Source organism: Mobula hypostoma, chromosome 19 (assembly GCF_963921235.1).
Source record: "Mobula hypostoma chromosome 19, sMobHyp1.1, whole genome shotgun sequence".
Taxonomy (NCBI): domain Eukaryota; kingdom Metazoa; phylum Chordata; class Chondrichthyes; order Myliobatiformes; family Myliobatidae; genus Mobula; species Mobula hypostoma.
In genome coordinates this window covers 52,628,986-52,650,276 of record NC_086115.1, presented here as the reverse complement: position 1 = coordinate 52,650,276, position 21,291 = coordinate 52,628,986, and the positions used below count along the sequence as shown (strand labels likewise).

Below are 21,291 nucleotides of genomic sequence, written 5' to 3'. Positions count from 1 at the left end.
CTTCATATTATTTTACCACTCTGGTTCTGCAGCCTTTCCCATTCTGGGCTCTCCTTATGCCTGCCCAAAATTTGGAGTTCCTTCCTTTCGCTGTTTCCCCTTTTATTTATTGGACAATTTACAATGACCAATTGACCTACAAAGCAGTGTATATCTTTGGACTGCAGGAGAACCTAAAGAAAACTACGCATTCCACGAGGAGGACTCGTTACAGATGACGTTGGAAATGAACTTTGAACTCTGAGCTGTAATAGCATCATGCTAACCGTTAGATTGCCATGGCATTTTCTTCCATTTTGCAATAAAAGCTGATTTGAAATTGCTTCAAGAGAGGCCTTTGGTCACTCCTTCAAACTTAACAGGGCGACTTGATGCTCTTTTCAAAGTGTCTTTGGATTTATTATAGATCAGAGGAGTTATAGATTATTTTTCTATAAGGGAACAGGTAGATAGTCAAGCAAGAGTCTTTTGTAATCTGTGTAAAATCTGAAATTAATTTTTATTGTTTTTACTGCAGGAACAGAGGATGGATAAAGTATCATATTCAATTGTTTTGGAAGGCAAAACATATATATTAAGGCTTGAAAAAAATAAGTAAGTATCAATAATAATTTATTTGCATTTTAAATATGTTGACCTAGAGTTACACTGCCTCTCTTTCGCAAAGTGTTTTATAACATGGTTGCGTTCAGCTGTGTACTTTCAATGTCATTAATGCAAGTCGTACCTTTGATCCATGATCTCTACGTTCACCTGCCTGTGATCCTCTCAGCTTCCTATGATCCTCTCCTATTCTAGTGCTATCTCTAGACTATTCTCTCACCCATAATCATCCAAATCCACAATTACCCTGCTCAATGTACTTCTTTCACAATATTTCCCATCTACAATATGCACTGCACAAAGCTTCAAGCCTTACCTGGGGTATCTGGGACCTTGCACTAGACTGGCATGGATTCCGTTTCAAAGACATCAACACAATTTTTCAGGCATTTTACAATTTCCATGATGTTGTTTACTTTTGGTTCTTTGTAAATATGATGTTGAAATCATTAGTGTTGAAAATGAAGCTGTGTGTTCAACTACACTGATTCACTATGCTGTTAATACTACAAATCAAGAGGATTCCCCTTTCCATCTTTGCTCTGTGCTATTTGGCTGATTTCTCCCAGGGTGACAGTGATGGGTCGCAATGAAAATGAAGTCACTACAGCAAAGGAGAAGCGAAAAAGTTTTCTTTCAGTCAGGGTCTGAAAATGACTCATACAAAATGCAACTGTTTTAATCGCAGACCAGACCTCAATGATCTGTTGCTCTTCATTACTTGATCTCAAGAATGGTCCTTGATACAGATCATGAAAGATAGGCCTGTATTTATAATGTTTCATTATGTCTCAGAGGCTCATCTTATTTTGAAGTTCAACCTTGTTTTATTGGGTGAGTTAGCCTTCTTTCCCACTGCGAAATAAGCTGCAGAGAGTTGTAAACTCAATCAGTTCCATCACGGGCACTGACCTCTGTAGTGTCCAAGACATCTTCAAGGAGTGATGCTTCAAAAAGGCAGCGTCCATCATTAAGGACCCCCATCAACCAGGTCATGCCTTGTTCTCGTTGCTACCATCAGGAAGGAGGTACAGGAGCCTAAAGGCACACAATAAACGATTCAGGAACAGATTCTTTCCCGCTGCCATCTGATTTCTGAATGGATATGGAACCCATGAACACTACCTCACTACTTCTTAATTTCTATTTTTGCACTATTTATTTAATTTAACTATTATATATAGTGGCACTTCAGGGTTGGGGGGGTTTGGTTGACAGCCCACCTCAGCATTCCTAGTGGCCGCCAGTATTTATTGTTCTTGTTTTAAAATGCTTTTGTGAGATTATGGTAGGATGTTCAAGTTCATTTATTGTTACATTTTAGCTTGGGTTATACAGTTGTTCTCTTGTGTGTTTGCGGGTCACCCTGACTGCAAACGGGGTGTGTAATAATCACCTCCCCGTCTGTATGTGACTGAATGGGTTCTCTCCCTGGGTCATAGTGCCTGGTCTGTTTTTTTTTGTGCCCATCACAATAAAACCTGCAGTTGAACTAAATGAGCTTCTGTTGCTTGTCATCATAGCCTGAATGCTCACCACACTGGTGTCAGGAGTGGAATTAGAAATCGACAGCGGGATTGAAGAGCTATGATGTCAGATGAAGTGCCTTACCTTAAAACCCAGGGAATAAATCAAGTGACTGAGCATATGCCTCCCCTGCACCCCCGGATGGGCTCCCAAAGATGTGATGCTGACCCAGAGGGAGGACCCGAGAACCGGGTAATGTGCCTTCCCAGGGAACCCTGACGGGGCGAGTGTACCCAGGTTACCGAACCCGGGGGACACATCACCCGACTCTGTCGTGGCCCGCACCGGGGAACCTGAGTCCGCAGCCATGGGAGGACGGCAACGCCGCCAGAGCAAGAGCAAGACCAACAGGCCCCAGCAATTCATATCACAAGGCTCACCATCGCCCTGCATACTGCAAGCCCGGGATTGTGTCACTGAGGTGGAGGAGGAGACTGACGAGGAGGAGCCCGTGAGACAGGCCCGACCGGTGCCACACACCACGGAACAATCTTTGCAACTGGTATTGAGAGGTAGGCCATACAGCCTGGGTCTGCCCCACACCAGCACCACAGCCTAGCCCAGCACAGCCATCGGGAAGTACCGAGCGGGTGACGCCGCCCGAGACCTCCAGCAGAATCCCTCTGTTGTTGTCTCCCCGGGGTGGGCCATTTGGGTGAAGAGCAAGGCTTGCACGTGGGCTGCGTGGTGGAGAGAATCAGATGCCGTGCGTCGATGGACACGGGGTCGACCATCACTATCATCCATCCCAGTGGTCTCCCCGGCACGAACCAGCCATCCCCGCCTGGGTGGACAACGACAGCAGTCGCAGTGGGGAAGAGCACGAGGTGTGGCTTGCCAACATCTGGGAGTCCTGCATCACTGGCCTGGAGGCGGACCTGGCGGGGGGGTGGGGGCAGCAACAACTACCACCGGTCGGTCTCACAGTGGCCCACCGCAGTGCAGTACACCCCGCAGCGGCCCAACGCAACCCAGTGGAACCAGGGAGGTGGTGGCAGCCGGCCGCAAGGTAGACCTCCCCACGATGAACCAACAGCTGCGCAGCGAGCAGGTGAGGGGTCCCATGCTGGCGCGGCCGAGGGGATAGCTAAGCACGGGACGGCGGCCGGAGCGGACAGACATCTCCATCCTGGACCCAGAGACCAAAGCCCTGTATCTTACGCCAGAGATGCAAGATAGGTTGCCGTTCTGGTGGTGGCAGTTTTCCGACAGCGACAGTCGTCTCCTGTAGCTGGTGGTCCCCCGGGGGCTCTGCGCCACCCTGCTTCGGTCGGTGCACGGGCTGCTGGGGGCCAGCCATTCTGGAGCCACAAAGACTTTGGGTGAACTGTGTGAACGCTTCTACTGGCCTGGGTACAAGGCAGAACACGGAGCTGTTTGTGCACTCCTGCGACACTTAACCATCCCAGAAAGGTCGGGCCGCCAGTCTAGGATGCCAATGCAGCAGTACCTGGTGGGGGCCCCGGTATGGGTCTGCAACCCCACCAGGAAGAAGGGACTATCATCGAAGCTTGGATGGCATTGGAAGGAGCTGGGAGAGGTGCTCAACTGTATCCCCAGTGTGGTATTCTGGGTGCAGCTGCCTGAGCTGCGGAAGGCAGTCGTGCTGCACTGGGACCAGCTGGCACCGTATCTGCCCTCAGCCACCACCGATCCAGCGAGGCTGAGGGAAGGAAGTGACACTCTGGGTGCCTGCCTCTTTCCTCGTCAAACAGTGTCTCCAGTGGGGGGACTACCGTAACCCCACAGTGCCCCAGGTGGCAGCATCAACCCACCACTTTTGGACTTTGTTGTGGACTCTGAGATTGCCGGGGACGGCTGATCCCTCAGGTTGGGCGCTTGGGGGAGGGGGTGGGGGGCGGTGCCATGGTCAACAGCACACCCCAGTATTACCAGTGGCCAGCACCGGTTAAAATGCTTTCATGGGATTATGGTGGGATGTTCGAGTTTATTTATTGTGACAATTTAGCTTGGGTTATACAGTTGTCCACTTGTGTGTTGGTGGGTCACCCTGACTGTAGCCGGGGTGTGTAATAATCACCTGCCCGTCTGTATGTGACTAAGTGGGTTCTCTCCCAGGGTCGGTCTGTTTTCATGCTTGTTGCAATAAAACCTACAGTTGAGCTAAACGAGCATCTCTCATCTGTCATCAGGGACCAAATGCTCGCCACTATATATACATATATATGTTTACTTACTTACTGTAATTCATGTTTTTTTCCTATTATTTTGTATTGCATTGCAAAGACAAGAAATTTCACAACATATGCCAGTGATATTAAACCTGATTCTGATTCTGATTCTGATTATGTGAGATAACTGGTTTCAGTATTGTTAGTTACAAAAAGAAGGCAGCCAGAATATTGGAAAAGCTTATACTGTTTCTTTTGAAAAGTGTTTTATGATCTCAACTACACAGCAAAACCATTGCAAGCGGCAGTTTAACCTCTAAAGGCTGATAATCCCCATGTTACAGAAATGAATAACTAAACATTGTGTAGTTGCCATTGCCCATGTTCTGAGATTCAAACCTGTTCTTTTTCTTTCACGTAAACAAGGCAGATCAGATGAGGGAGATGTGGAGAAGTTGAAGCTTTTGAGCCATTACGTGATCTGAAATTATCTAATGTCCTTTTGCACTTCTATAAATTTATACATTTACTTAGTGACAGGAACTTTGTGATGAAATAAAACCCACTATTATGAGCTATTTGTCTCTTTAGACATTCATACTTAATTCAAATGAGTACTATAGTCATCGGCCAGTTGTTTCATTAAAATAGGACGAAGATGACAATTTTGAGATGATCGGTATGAATATGAGTTAACTTTACCCTCAGTATATGTCTCTGGTCTTCCGCTGCTGTAGCCCATTCACTTTAAGGTTCAACATGCTGTACATCCAGAAATGCTCCTCTACACACCACTGTTGTAATGCATGGTTATTTAATTGCTGTTGCCTTCCTGACCCCCTGAACCAGACTGACTATTTTCCTCTGGCCTCTCTCATTAACAAGATATTTTCACCTACAGAACTGCTGCTCACTGAATTTTTTTTTCAGTTTTTGCACCGTTCTCCGTAAACTCTAGAGACTGTTGTGTGTGAAATTCCCAGGAGATCAGCAGTTTTTGAGATACTCAAACCACCCTATCTGGCACTAACATCCATGGTCAAAGTCACTTAGATCACATCTCTTCCCCATTCTGATCTTTGTTCTGAGCAACAACTAAACTTCTTGACCATGTCTACATGTTTTAATTCATGTCATGTGATTGCCGATTAGATATTTGTATTAATAATCAGGTGTATCTAATAGAGTGGCCACTGAATGTATAACAACAATGGTCTTGTAACTGAGCATGTTAGGTATTGAATTTCTATCCATTTTGCTCTAAAGGATAAAAAATCTTGAGTATAATCTTATAAAATAATCCTTCTGAAAATGTGTAATATTTCCACCCACTCAAGCGAATCCTTGATGACTTAAAATGGAGGAGCATTCCAGGTAGTTTTTAGGACCACAGCGAAAAAGAGGGACAGAGTGTAATACCTCCAATACCTGTCAATACTTCCTGCTGCTGCTGCTTCCACTCTGGCCACCTCAGACTCCACAGAACTGGATTTGCAACAGGTCTTTCACCATCCTGAGTGACTGCCTAAGAACAAGAAAGAGAAGAGTTACTTTCGGGCAGAGTAATCTGGTGTCCTGCTATCCTCCCTGTTTATAACAAAGGAATATTTCTGTCGTAGCCAGAGGAGACTATTTCATCCACAGTTAATAATGCCGATTAAGCATGTGGTTTAGTGTTTCTAAGGAGATGTTTGATAATTCAATCCTGTAGCACCTTGATTGGTACAAGGCCTTCTCCATTTCCCCTTAGCTACTTCTGTTAAAGGAAAGAAGCAATGTTAAATTCTAGCAGTCATTAGTACAAATTGTTTCATAGGGCAAAGTTGATTCACCAGTGACAAAATAGACAGCCATATATAAATTACAATATACTGCATATATCAAAATCTGAAGGAACATAGAAAATAGTAGGGGAATACATTCTGACTTGCTGACACAACACACAACGCAAAACGCTGGAGGAACTCGGCAGGTCAGGCAGCATTTTGGAAATGAATGAACAGTCAACGTTTTGGGCTGAGACCCTTCATCAGGACTGAGAAGGAAGGGGGAAGATGCCAGAATAAAAAGGTGAGTGGAGGGAAAAGAGGCTCGCTGGAAAGTGACAGGTGAAGCCAGGTGGCTGGGAAAGGTCAGGGGCTGGAGAAGAAGGAATCTGATAGGAGAGGAAAGTGGACCATAGGAGAAAGGGAGGGAGGAGGGGACCCAGGGAGGTAATAGGCAGGTGAGAAGAAGTGAAAGGTCAGAGTGGGGAACAGAGGAGGGGCGGGGTGGGGATTTGTTCACCAGAAGGAGAACTTGATATTCGTGTCATCGGGTTGGATGGTACCCAGACGGAATATAAGATTATGCTCCTCCACCTTGTGGGAGGCCTCATCTCGGCACAAGAGGAGACTATGGATCGACACTGACCCTTCACTTCTTCTCACCTGCCTATTACTTCCCCTCCCCCCTCCCCTGGGTCCCCTCCTCCTTCCCGTTCTCCTATGGTCCACTCTCCTAACACAAGCCTTTAATGTACTGGAAGCAAATGTTAGCAAGATAAGTATGTATCCCCCTGCTCTTCAATGTTCCTTCAGATTTTTGGTATATACAGCATTTTGCAATTTTTATATGATTATTTATCTTGCTATTGGTGAATCAGCTTTGCTGAATGATACACATTACTTATTGGACTCCAAATTTAAATTGTTGGCTTGAAATTTCTCTAGATCCTCCTGATAACATCAAATGCAGTTCTTAAATAAAGGTCTGTTGTTTCTTAGTATATAATTTAAGCTGAAAGTTCATCAGCCAAGAACCTAGAGTGACAATTATCATGATGATATGTATTTTTGTTTTCTAGGAAGCTGCTAACTAAGGATTTTGTGCAATATACATTTGGTAGAGGTGGCAAAATGAAGTCATCACAACCTAAGATTCAGGTAAATGCCAACAATACTTGGGAATAGTAATTATATCATGAAGACTAACCAAAGATAAACTTAGAAATTCATGTCATAGGTCTTTAAAATAACAGGGACATCCACAAAATCATAAAGGTTTATGGAAAGCTGTCGTTCGAGCCTGACAAATCAGAATACAAAAGGACGGCACGGTAGTGTAGCGATTAGTGTAACGGTAATACAGCACCAGTGACCAGCGATCAGGTTTCAATTCCCACCGTGAGGTGTCTGTACATTCTCCCCGTGTAGGTTTCTTCCAGGCTCTCTAGTTTCATCCCACATTCCAAGGATATACGAGCAACACACACTAAGTGCTGGAGGAACTCAGCAGGCCATCTATGGAAAAGAGTACAGTCGACGTTTTGGGCCGAGATCCTTCAACGGGACTGGAGAAAAAAAAAGATGAGGAGTCAGAGTAAGAAGCCAGAGTCACCTGCCACCCCACTAGCTTCCGCGTCCCGTACATAATTCTCCGTAACTTCCACCATTTTCAATGGGATCCCCCCGCCAAGCACATCTTTCCCTCCCTCTCCCACTTACTGCTTTCCGCAGGGATCCCTCTGTTTCTCCCTTGCTTATTCATCTCTCCACTGATCTCCCTCCTGGTACTTACCCTTGCAGGTGGAACAGGAGCCTCACCTGCCCCTATGCCTCCTCCCTCACTACCATTCAGGGCCCAAACAGTCCTTCCAGGTGAGGTGACACTTCACCTGTGAGTCTGTTAGGGTCATCTACTGTATCCGGTGTGGTGTCCTGTATATTGGTGAGACCCGACATAGACTGGGAAACCACTTCACCAAGCACCTATGCTCTGTCCGCCACAACGTGTGGGATCTCCCAGTGGCCACCCATTTTAATTTCACTTCTGATACCCACTCCGACATGTCAGTCCATGGCCTCCTCTACTGTCGCGATGAGGCCACACTCAGGTTGGAGGAGCAACAGCTTATGTTCCGCTTGAGTAGCCTCCAACCCGATGGCATGAACTTCGGTTTCTCCATTTTCCGGTAATGCCCTCACCACTCCTTCCAGGGTGGATTAAGCTAGTGCAGGACCTGTAGCATGTGTTATAAAGGGGCCCTAAATTTTAAAAAATGCACATAAGTATTAAAACATAAATTATTTACTTGCATAGTAAAGTAATTCAATTTTTTCATTTGCTATACAGCCAGATAATATGACAAATATCTGACACTTCAGTAATAGTATTACTTACATGTAGGTATCAATTTCAAATGTCAAAAGTAACAAAACTACAATTTAAAAGTTAGATTTTCTAGATTTAGCAGGAGCAAATTTGTTGATGATACTGGAAATGTCTACTTCACAGAGAAGTTCATGTCCAATCTGTTTAGACCCATGTTGCTCCTTAGCTCGTTTTAAATCCTTTTCAGTTTTGAAAATGAGCGTTCTCCACTGCAGTTGGTAACCATGAGTGACAAATAGATGCGCAAGGCATTTTCTACATTTGGAAAACATGACTCCAAAGATTTGTCACTTATCAAACGGTACAACTATAGCTCAAGGTCTTGTTTGGCGCCAATATGAGAAGCAAAATCAGTTTTCAACAGTTCAGTAAATGGCACAAATTCTTCATTAAGACTTTCTTCTGGATCTTCCAGATATGATTTAATAAGACTTGATGACTTCTTTACGATCTCTTCAGGTGTAAATGACTGTAACTGATGAAGGAATCTAAAAACACCATTCACCTTTAGATAAGCTTTCTGCCTTTTTGACAGGGCAGAAAGCAAACTGTCAATAATGGCAAGAAATGTTCGGCTTTTAAACTTCTGAGAAGGCATTTGAGATTCAACAAGTGGATCAAGAGTGCTGGAACCACTGAAATCATCATACGCACGATTTTGCTTGTGTTTTCTTCGAGTTTGCTGTTGATAATCTTCACACTTAGTCAGATCCTTGGCTTTTTGCTCAATGTCTGAAAAAGTAGACCACATAGCTTGAACATATTCATGCAAGGATTCATAGAGTGCACAAGCTGTGTTCAAGTCTTGGCCAGAAGATTGCAAAGAAGCACTGGTCATTTGAAGACGCTGTAATACTTGATCCCACAATATGACCATTATTCCTGTTTCCGACTTCATCATGGTTGAAAGCAGTCCACGAGCCTGTTGTTGACACTCTGCCTTCTGATCTTTGTTATTTGAAATGTCATCCAAGACTCGTTTTATTGCAGAAAAGCTGTGTAAAAGTGCTTTTGCTGCATCTGCACGAGCTGACCACCTGGTATCTGACATTCTTTTCACAATGGTCAAATGAGCACCACCATCGGATAATGCAGCAGAAAGGAGATCCCACCAATAAGCAGAAGCAGAAAAAATGTATACAGGCCTTCTACAAATTGAAAGAAAATTGATGCTTCTTGACAACATTCAGCTAGCACATTTTTCAATCAAATATAGTGAATGTGCAAAACACGGAATGTAATCCGCAAACTCATTCAGCTCTTTAATTCGTGCTTGTGAGCCACTATACTTGCAACTCATGTTGCTGGCATTGTCATAACCTTGACCACGGTAGTCTTTTATATCAATGTCATTTTCCTTTAAAAAGTCAAGTAAACTTTGATTGAGCTGTTCAGCACTATGACCTTCCATGTCCAAAAACTTCACAAATCTTTCAATTGGTCCAGACGGCAAAACATAGCGCACAGTCAAAGTCAGCTGGTCCACATTAGATATATCTGGAATAGAATCCAATGGAATAGAATAATACTTGTATTTCTTCACTTCAGCAATAATGTGGTCCAGTACACTAGATCCAATCAGATTGATGAATTCCTCACATGTTGTTTTAGTTCGGTATGATTTATATCCCCTTCCTTGGTTTGAATGAGCATTTATACCACGACACAGCAAGGAGCCAACACATGCCTGCACACACATACTGTACCATGCAGCATGCAGCTCCCCCAACATGAAAACAACAGCGTTGCCAGATCGTCGTTGTTGTGGCATGGATGAAATCACAGAGCATTGTGTTACCAGTAGGTACAGGACAGTTCCTTTATTCGACAAAACAAGGTTACAGCAGGCAGAGACCCCCAGCAGAACAGGTCTAACCGCCTTGTGATTGAGGCTCTATATTTATTTGCTAAACACAAAGGACAGTTCATATTTACAAGTATACACAATTCTTTCACATCTTTTGATTAAATTCATTCTGCTGGCGCCAGTATGCCTAAGCTGGCATTCATGGCCTTTAGGAACGCACGTTAAAATCCATAATACATTATTTGGTAAGTCACGTGCTCACATAGAGGACAATTCATATTCAAAAAGCATAGATGTGGTGTCTTCGCAATTACCTGTAAATTTAGCATTCTTGTCTCAGAGGCGCCAGAGATGCATTGTTACAAATGAAACTGGGTTCACAGCTTTTAGGAAATGCATTGTTATGAACTCAATCCACAGTACTTGGTCAAAGAACAGAAGATTGATGGCTGAAGTCATTTATTTAAGTGTAAGTGAATCATCTACCCAAAACTCACTCTAACAGTCGTGAGAATATGGTGAGATGCCAATTTCACCAGACTGCAGCTTGCAAGCATTTAGTGTGGACGGGGCCCATAGCATATGCTACTTTTGCTACTAGGTTAATCCGGCTCTGCCTCCTTCACCATTACCTATTTCCATTTCCCTCTCTCACTTTCTCACCTTAAATCCTGACCTCCCTCTGGTGCTCCATCCCTTTTCCTTTCTTCCTTGGCCTTCGTCCTCTCCTATCATATTCCCTCTTCTCAAGCCCTGTATCTCTTTCACCAATCAACGTCTCAGCTATTAACTTCATCCCTCTCCCTCTCCCTCCTGGTTTCACCTATCACCTTCTGTTTCTTCCTCCCCTCCCCCCACCTTCTCTATTTCCTCCCCTTTCATTATACATAGCACCAAAATACAGACTCTCCAAACACCCCCTTCAGCTCCAAAGCACCAATGCCTTCCCAAGTTCTGAAGCCTTTCTGTGCTTCCCAAATGGGTCTGGGCTCCTCAGATACAGTTTACGATGAAATACGGCCTAGCACGTTTTTAATTAACCCATTCGGTTATGCTCAAATTCTTGTGTCCATTTGTTGGCAAGCCACTGCAACATCCAACTGGCACACCAGGAGGATGCGCTGACACCCCTAGGGCAGACAGTTTTTCAGGGAGATAAATTATGGTCATTTTCAGAAGTCTGTAATTTTGCAGCGTTAATTTCTTGGGCTTTGTTATTACTTAGGGTTAATCTGAAAGAATGAGGATTCCTTTTTAAGAAAAGAAAAGGAAGGAACTCCAAATTGAAAACAGCCTGTCAGGACAGAGGAAATGCTGAGCAGCATTTGCACAGAAGCCAGACACACTGGTACAGATGTCTTTGTAATTTGTCAACACCCATGTAATGGGCCACACCTTAAAGCATTTATCTATATCCCTTTGTGTATCTCTTCACTGTGATTTGCCACCATCCACTGGGTTGGAGCAAAGAAAATTGGTTTCTGATCACAGAACGAAGACCTCTATTAAAAAATGTGTATGAATGTGGGTGTGGGTATACGTCTGCATTCTAAATGAACATAGGACTAATCAGTTTATTAATCAGCCCAGAGTTGTCTAGATAGCAAAAGTATGAAGAATGACCAATTCAACAATAGATCAGAGAATGACTTCAGCCACAGAACTTTAGTGGAGACAAAATAAAGGAAACGGTAAGATATAGAGAAAGAATTTAGAAATCATTGCAGGATATAGGAGTGAGCTGAGTAACAACAACAACTTTGCACTCAAAGTCAGTAAGACCAACAAGCTGATTGTGGGAAGAGATACCAGTCCTCACAGAGGGATCAGAAGTAAAAAGAGAGAGCAAGATCCACAAGATCTCTGAGGACCTAACCTGGTCCCAACATATTGATGCAGTTATAAAGAAGGCAAGACAGCGGCTATATTTCATGAGGAGTTTGAGGAGATTTGTTTTGTCACCTAAAACACTCCAAAGACTTCTACAGATGTACCATAGAGAGCAATCTGACAGGCTGCATCACTGTCTAGTATGGAGAGGCTACTGCACCGAATCGAAAGCTACAGAAAGATGTAAAATTCATCAACTCCATGTTGAGTATCAGCCTCCGGAGTATCTAAGATATCTTCAAGGAGCAGTGTCTCAGAAAGGCTGCGTCCATTATTAAAGACCCCCATCACCCAAGACATGCCCTCTTCTCACTGTTACCATCAGGAAGGAGATACCGAAGACTGAAGGCACACACTCAGTGATTCAGGAACAGCTTCTTCCCCTCTGCCATCCGATTCCTAAATGAACATTGAACCCATGAATACTACCCCACTCTTTTGTTTTTACATTATTTCTGTTTTGGCACTATTTTAATTTAACTATTTTATATATATACACATATACACACACACACACACACACACACAGTAATTTATTTATTTATTTTCTATATTAACATGCATTGCATTGTACTACTGCTACTAAGTTAACAAATTTTCCGACATATGCCAGTGATATGAAACCTGATTCTAATTCTGAATGTTCTCTGCTGGCACCAAACCAGGACTATCATGCTTATTCAAATTGTTACGTCTTTTAGTTAACACACATGAAAGTTGCTGGTGAATGCAGCAGGCCAGGCAGCATCTCTAGGAAGAGGTACAGTCGACGTTTTGGGCCGAGACCCTTCGTCAGGACCCTTTGTCAGGGTCTCAGCTCGAAACGTCGACTGTACCTCTTACTAGAGATGCTGCCTGGCCTGCTGTGTTCACCAGCAACTTTTATGTGTGTTGCTTGAAATTCCAGCATCTGCAGATTTCCTCGTGTTTATGTCCTTTACTTGATATTTATAATGAACCTTTTTTTTCAGATCCACTGTTACTACCATGGAATTGTGGAAGGCATTAGTAATTCAAATGTTTTGCTCAGCACTTGTGTGGGCATCAGGTATTGTATAATAATGGCTTTTAATGTACAATGAGAAATATTTTATATATTTCTAAATTCAGCTGAATATTCTGCTTGAAATAATTGAGTTAAACTTTATGAATTGTATTGTGCTTTTCTTCCAAAATCTTTGAGAAAGTAAAATATGCATAAATTGATACCTTATCATATTACAGTATTTGCTATCTCTCAAAACTGTCTCACAGATTCCATTAGTTATGGTTTTGAAATACAGCAGCCTGTTTTGATGGTAAATGCTGTAGTCATTTTGTGCAGAACTGTGGGTGAAAGGTTGGCCAAGACGTCAACAGAACACCATGCTCTCCCTCAAATAATGCAGCGGCACTGGTGACACCCTGCTACGGCAGTGACTGCAGTCAGTTTAAAATATTATACCAGGAATCCACCTTACAGGAATGCAGCCCTTCTGCAGTACTGCACTAGACAACCAGCTCAGGCAGAGTGTTCATGTGTTAGCGTGAGGTACAAACTCAAAAACTTCTGAACCCAGAGTTGGGTGTGTTGTAACTTGAGCCAAGGTAGCTCCTATTTTACCTCAGAGTTTCTATAAATACACAGGCGGACTCTGCCAGCCAACCTCATTTTCAGTTGACGTTGGGTTGGAGGATGGGAGATAATGGAGGAGACTATACTTCAACGTGTTAAAATTAGACAGTCCGCATTACTTTAATATAGAAATTACATTTAAGGGGAAAGGATCAACTAATACAGGAGCCGTCTTTCTGTGTTTGCCAAAATTACCAAACAGCTTCAATACATGTCAAGGCATAAAGCACATTACTAGCTCACACTGGGGTTAAAACAAGAAAACTCTAGAAAAGCAACTCTAGGTCAGGCAACATCAGTGCAGACAAAGTCCCTCTGACTCAATTAAAACTTCATGCAAAGTTGAAAGGAAAAAATGAAACCTCATCAGAGAAAAACCTGAATTCTTCAAGGTGAGAATTCCTGAAAGAGGTGTGGCAATAAGTAGAATTCAAAACAAAACTCCACACATTCTGGAACAACCTTATAATGACAATTGAATCTCAAATATTTTGTTGGCTGTAAATTGCTTTGGGATCATTTGAAAGGAATGTATAAGGCGCTACTGAAATCCATTCCACATTTTAAAACATAAAAAGTAGATCCAAAGGAGGTTGGGAAATATTTGAATTATAGATGACAAACCCAAAATGTTAACACTATTTTTCCTTCTGTGGATTTTGCCAGGCTGCTATATACCTGCAGCACTATCTGTGATTATTACAGATGTCCCACATACTCAATGTTTTGCATTAGATTTATGACAGAAACTTGTTGACAAGAGCCTCAGATTATGGGGAAGCGAGTCTGTGGCTCTCATTTACATTGTAACAGTTTGTTCTTCTCAATATGTAGGATTGAAACCTGGGCAAATTCTGTATTTTACCCACTATTAAACAACAGATTAGGTAATTTGTTAGATGGGTGGTAGGGTGGAGGTACATCTCTACCAAAGGGAGGTGTATGTAATTCCCTCCTTCCCTCCGCTAGCCTGCAGGTCACCCTCGGGCAAGGTGTAGCACCTGCTTACCCTCCCCCGATCAGGGTCACATCAAGGGGGCAGGTGGTGGATGGTCGCATATGGGTAGCTGGGGCATATCACAAGTCCTGGTTTTGTGACCACTTACACCAGGCAGACAAACCCTGAAGAGTATTGATAAATAGCCGGCGTCATCCATCTTGTAAAGACTCTGCCCAGAAGAGGGCAGTGGCAAACCACTTCTGTAGAAAAATTTGCCAAGTACAATCGTGACACATGATGATGATGAGGATGAATTTGTTAGAGTAAGGTGGAAGTAAGGAGACTGCATTACATCTGGGCAATCTTTTATAATTAGCAAATAAACCAGGGGGACACTGGGGGAGATTTTGTTTGTTAGTGTTTTACTGTGAGACACAAGTCACTCTCTGGAGAGGTGATGGAACCAGACACAATGGTAACACTCAATAGGATTAAATATGATTGAGGCTCTTTGTTGATCAGGGTCGACCTTGCATGTTGTGTCCCAACTGTCTACGTGATATGCAAGCCAGGGCAGTACAATATGGAGAGCAGCTCTTGCCAATGCAACAGGCTCCGCCTCTCCACACAGCTGATGAATCCGAACAACCGGCAAAGGCCGATACAGTTGGGAACCAGCGGCACCGCAGGAGTTGCCAGTCAGCGTCGAACTCAACATAGGACTGCCTTAGGAACTCAAGCTCTGGATTCTTCCTCACGGTTTACTTCTGAACACTTCCCCGTGAGTGGGTATGGATGTAAGGCAGTGGAAGTTTGAGATCAGAGATTTTCTTCTCCTAGGTAAGCTAGGTTTTAAGGTGCCAATATCCCACCTTTGCTCCTTCTGTCAGTAGAAACAGTTCCACAGGGCTTAGCAGCTATGCCACATGTGAAGGCCAGGAGCTGGAGCTGGACGGTTGTCAGGGGCTATTTGAGGTGCATGCCATTGGGAGCATTTAATATGTAGTGGGAGCTTGTCCCACTATCACTCCCAACTATAACAACCTTAAGGAACCTTTGATTGAATATACTTGAAAATAAATGGGAATTGCAGCGCTTGTTGGGGGGGGGGGGGAATGGATATTGGGAATTACTGGATAACTTTAAATGAGCTAACATTGCCTTGGCAATTTCAATTGTCCCTATTTTTGTAGCTTAGAGAGCTTCAGTTAGTAGGCAGGCCTCTGTCCCATTTTAGTGGCAGAACTGACCATGCTCCTGTGTAATTTTACAGTAAGCAGACAAGGTTTTGAAATGCCACCACCGTATCATTTCCTGAAACCCTACAGCTGGTTTCAACCTGACAGTGTGAACTTCGTCCGTCCTCCATCCCACCACTCCACCGGCCTCTCCGCCACATTCTTTTCTGCTATTCCTTCATATCAAGTCCCACCGCTTTCCCTTTGTCAGCTGGCTACTTGTCTACTGAGAACGGTAAGTGACAGGACTTTTTATTGAACTTGCACAACATGAATATCCTATCAGCAAGTGAGAGATTTCTATGCGGAACAGGTATAAGGCTTTGGGTCACATGGTAGTTCGGGTGCAAGTGTAAAGTGAACAGAGGAATTTTAATAAAGTTTACACCCAGGTGCCTCATGGGTACTTTAAAACTGGTTCAGGTGGGAAATTCCCGTCTACATTCCTCTCAGCGATTATAAATCAATTGTACAAAACTATGAACCAAAGATCAACGATGATAGTATTTCAGGAGATACGGTTGATTACATCACATTCTGCAGCAGATAACCAGGCCATTTGGACCAACAAGTCAATGCTGATGTTCCTTGTGCGTTCTTCTCCCACGTTCCTCTGTCTCAGCCTATTTTGATATTCTGGAATTTAACATGTTACACAATTGGTTTTACACAATAGCATCAAAAGCAGGTTTGGCAACAAATAGAATGCCAAGAATGGAGCTTCATTTTGTTTTGGGTAACTGCCCAGATTTGCCGTGCATCTTGTGCTTGATGTTTCTCTACAATTTGTTCATTATCAAGCTGTCCTTTAAATGATAGATAGTGTCAAATTATTAAGGAGGATTAGAAAATGCATATGCATTCGACAGGTTTTCTATTCTTCATTCTAGTTTTCTTTTGGGAAGACAGTAAACAAATTCTAATGCTGCCCATGATAGGCAGTTTCATCAGAAGGGAAAGAAAAAAATTCTTCTTGCATCATGGACCCTTTGTTTGTCTGGGAAGCATCAGTGTTTAAGTGTCAGTATGAAATGCACTTGTAGCAAGCCTTTCAAAGTATTGCATGTCCCAAAGCACTCCACAGCCAGTGGAACATTTTTGAAGTTCAGTTACTATAGCTCTTAAGAGAGTGATCTCTTTGAACTTTGAGGAAAAGTAATGAGATAAATTGATTGAAAAGTATTGGGTATGTGTAAATAATAACTGAGGCACAGGGAAAACTACTTTGTTCTTCTAGAGCAGGAGCTCGGATTCCCAACTTTTTTTATGGGATGGACCAATACCATGAGCAAGGGGTTCATAGACTCCAGGCTGGGAACCCCTGTTCTAGAGCCAGGAGCATCAATGGGATTGAAAGACCAGATAACATCCTAGTTTAATGTCCTAACTGGAAGACAGCATTCCTTCGCACTCCTGCTGTAGTATCAACCCTTGACGTTATTTGTGGAAAATCCATACCTTTGGCATTATACATATTTGCCTGTCCTTTGGAAGGTTGTAGTGAGCCACTTCCTTAGCCTACTGCAGTGCTTCTGGTGAAAACATGCTCATGGTTTTGAGTAGGGGAATTTAAACCCAATGATGATAAAGGATTATCAGTATGTTTCCAATTCAGTATGGTGTGCTCAAGTTACTGGAATGTTCTTCAGCATTTTGACCTTTGACTGGATGTGCTGCCACTGAACCATGACTGATGAAAATGGATCAAAGAACCAAGTTAGAATTATTTTAACCTTTACCTGCTTTTGACTGGTTGATAGGGAGTTTGTTAAAATGGTTTCTGCTCATTGGAGCATTTTGGTAAAAGTTGCCACTTTCTAAAGTAGATAGCAACCAGGAAGTTTGGAATCAACAGACGTCTGCAATCCAGGTTAGGGATGAAAGGCATTTGTGGCTTAGCCTCTCAGGGGCTGGCAGTATTCTTTACCTGAAGGCAGGCAACAATAGATTTGGTTGAAAAGACAGGGTGTGGGTTGGGATGAGAGCTGATTTTGCTTGTTCTCTGTGACGGTCATCTCCATGGCACTGAGGCTATGAAGGATGTCCTGGCTGCTGTGCTCCGTGCACGCTAATATGGTGAACTGATACGTGAGGCTTTGGGCCTACTCTGGGCTGCTCTGGGGTTCGGACCTGAGGACTTATTTTTGGTTTGGAATGCTGTTGTTCACTTCAATAGTATGCATGATTTGTATTTTTTTCTTTCTCTTGCGTACTGTGTGTTGGTCTTATGTTTTTATTTTTATTCTTTTTTTTCTCTATTTGGGTTCTTTTGGGTCTCCTGTTTTGTGGTTACCTGTGAGCAAGCAAATCTCAAGATTGTATAATTTACAATATAGATGATAAATGAATCTTGAATGCTCTTCGTGGGTTAGTAAGGCAAGGCAAGGTGAGTTTATTTGTGTAGCACCTTTCAAATGCAAGGCAGTTCAAAGTGCCTTACATAAAACAAGATATAAAAATCAAACATGAAATTTCAGACAATATAAAGAGAATAAAATCACAGCTGAAAAATAAAGGAATAAAAGCTACAGTTCAGGATTCAGGAGATTCTAATTAAAAGCTACAGCAAAAAGAAAAAAATTAAGCCTCAATTTAAAAGAGCTTAAAGTTGGGGTAAGCTTCAGATCATCTGGAAAGTAATTCCAGATATGAGGAGCATAGTAACTGAAAGCTGCTTCACCCAGGGGACAGTAAGCAGACCCACGCCAGATGACCTGAGAGCTTGGGAAGGTTCATAATGCAGCAACAGATCGGGGATGTATTTTGGCCCTCAACTATAAACTAGTAAACCTTAGCTTTATAAACTAGTACTGTAGTAATATTTTAAAGTCAATTCCCTGATGGACAGGAAGCCAGTGTAGTGATCTGAGAACTGGAGTGAAAGGTTCTACCTTCTTGGTCTTAGCGGGGACTCCAGCTGCAGCGTTCTGAATGAGCCGCAGCTGTCCGAGGGATTTATTACAGAGACCTGTGAAAACGCCATTACAGTAGTCAAGCCTACAAAAAATAAATGCATGGATGGGTTTTTCTAGATCTTTCTGAGGCATAAGCCCTTTAACTCTTGCTATATTTTTAAGATGGTATTAGGCTGACTTTGTAACTGTCTTAATGCAGCAGTTAAAATTTAAGTTGAAATCCATCACAACACCAGAGTGTCTGGCTTGGTTTGTAGTCTGTAATGACAGGGATTCTAAAGGACTTTTAATAGCTCTTCTTTGGCACCAAAACAATTATTTCAATTTTCTCTTTGTTTAACTGGAGGAGATTTTGGCATATCCAATCAGTGATTTGTTCAATACAGTTTTTTAGTGACTGTTACATAAATCTGAGCGTCATCCGCATAATTACGGTAAAATACTTAGTAGCAGTCACGTTTCCTAGAGTATCCAGTGGAATAATGTAAGGAACTATCTTTTAATACAATTAAATGATTACTTGTGGGTAAAACTCAAGTATGTTGTCCATATGCAGTTCATTAATCTTCACCACAGCCACTGGACATTGATGCTTCTCACTCTCTTGTGTAATTATTTCAGGGGAATTATTTACATTCTTGAGAAAGGTTTTGTAATTGAGCCTTTGGAAGGTTCATCTACATTTGAGCACCTAATCTATCGACTGGAAGACCCAGAGGCAGAACCCTCTGTGTGCGGTGTATCTCACCATGACAGACCTGCAACTCATAACCATCATCACTTGAACTATGGAAGTTTACCACAGAATCTTAGGGTAAGTAAAACTTTATTTCATTGATTCTTCAATTTGCAATCACATTGGTGACATTGAGACACAAAGATAAGACGAGTTCTAAAGCATCTGATCAGTTCTTATCCGTAAGTTGGAAGTGGATTACAATTTGGAAATACACTAGGGAAAAAAATGGGATCAGTGTAGGTGTCATGTAAATGGATGGTTGATGGACAACAATGACTCAATCAGATAAGGGCCTGTTTCCATGCTATATCTCTCTATTTAGGAAAGGACAGACCAATTGATCGGAATATAGCACATACACCATAGCTAACAGAAGCTGGAACTTAGTGTGGTCATTTGTTAAACAGATAGTTGGAATGTCATTTACACACACAAGAGAGTCTGCAGATGCTGGAAATCCAAAGCAACACACACAACATGCTGGAGGAACTCGGCAGGTCAGGCAGCATCTATGGAAATGAATAGACAGTCGGCGTTTCAGGCCGAGACCCTTCCTCAGGACTGAGAAGGAAGGGGGAAAATGCCAGAACAAAAAGGTTAAGAAGAGGAGGGAGGCTAGCTGGAAGGTGATAAGTGAAGCCAGATAATTGGAGTGTCAATTCCCCTTTTAATTCATTGACTGATTTTATCCTTGCCCATCCAACAAAAAGTTAGCTAGTGGGAGAATTAAAGCTCCACAAGGTCCATCTATCTTTCAGGTGATCTGCTACAATGTTTTATTGCACAAAGCAAGAGTACCAATGTGCTTTTTAAATTGCAATATTTCTTCATACACAGTTCTTCCAGTTAGACAAAGCTGCTAATCAAGTAATGTTTGGAATGTGCTTATGTTTTTTCATGAATTTATTAAACACAAGCGCACAAAAAATTGTTCTAGCAGTCTGTTTCAAATTATCTCTGGAGCTGAATACTAGTCGAGACGTCTCCTTTTCACCGGTAATTTATAAAGAGAAACATTCAGAGTTAGAAAGATTATTTTATTCTGGATTGCACTAGCTACATGCTAACAGTGAAGGGCTGCACAGGGAAGCATTGGGAGCTTGTGCCCCCTGAATTAATTGAATTTTAATTTTAATCTTTCTAGTAGTTAATACTTGTGCATTACAGTTTGCCTACTCCAAGGGAAGGGCAGTTAATAGGATATTAATAGGATACCTGGCAGGATACTTGGTAGTGTGGAGGAGCAGAGGGATCGGGGGGTACATGTCCACAAATCCCTGAAAGTTGCCTCACAGGTGGATAGGGTAGTTAAGAAAGCTTATGGGGTGTTAACTTTCATAAGTTGAGGGATAGAGTTTAAGAGTCGCGATGTAATGATACAGCTCTATAAAACTCTGGTTAGGCCACACTTGGAGTATTGTGTCCAGTTCTGGTCGCCTCAGTATAGGAAGGATGTGGAAGCATTGGAAAGGGTACAGAGGAGATTTACCAGGATGCTGCCTGGTTTAGAGAGTATGCATTATGATCAGAGATTAAGGGAGCTAGGGCTTTACTGTTTGGAGAGAAGGAGGATGAGAAGAGACATGATAGAGGTGTACAAGATAATAAGAGGAATAGATAGAGTGGATAGCCAGCGCCTCTTCCCCAGGGCACCAGTGCTCAATACAAGAGGACATGGCTTTAAGGTAAGGGTTGGGAAGTTCAAGGGGGATATTAGAGGAAGGTTTTTTACT

General features: G+C 42.7%; 1 protein-coding gene across 1 annotated transcript in view; it reads left to right on the top strand.

The window, feature by feature from the left end:
* Positions 1 to 21,291, top strand: part of LOC134359043 (disintegrin and metalloproteinase domain-containing protein 9-like) — a 72,702-nt gene that overhangs the window by 9,296 nt on the left and 42,115 nt on the right. Inside the window, exons 3-6 of the mRNA XM_063071877.1 lie at positions 518 to 594; positions 7,108 to 7,186; positions 13,083 to 13,159; positions 19,441 to 19,633. Coding sequence (XP_062927947.1) covers positions 518 to 594; positions 7,108 to 7,186; positions 13,083 to 13,159; positions 19,441 to 19,633 — 426 coding nt within the window. The remainder of the gene's footprint in view (positions 1 to 517; positions 595 to 7,107; positions 7,187 to 13,082; positions 13,160 to 19,440; positions 19,634 to 21,291) is intronic.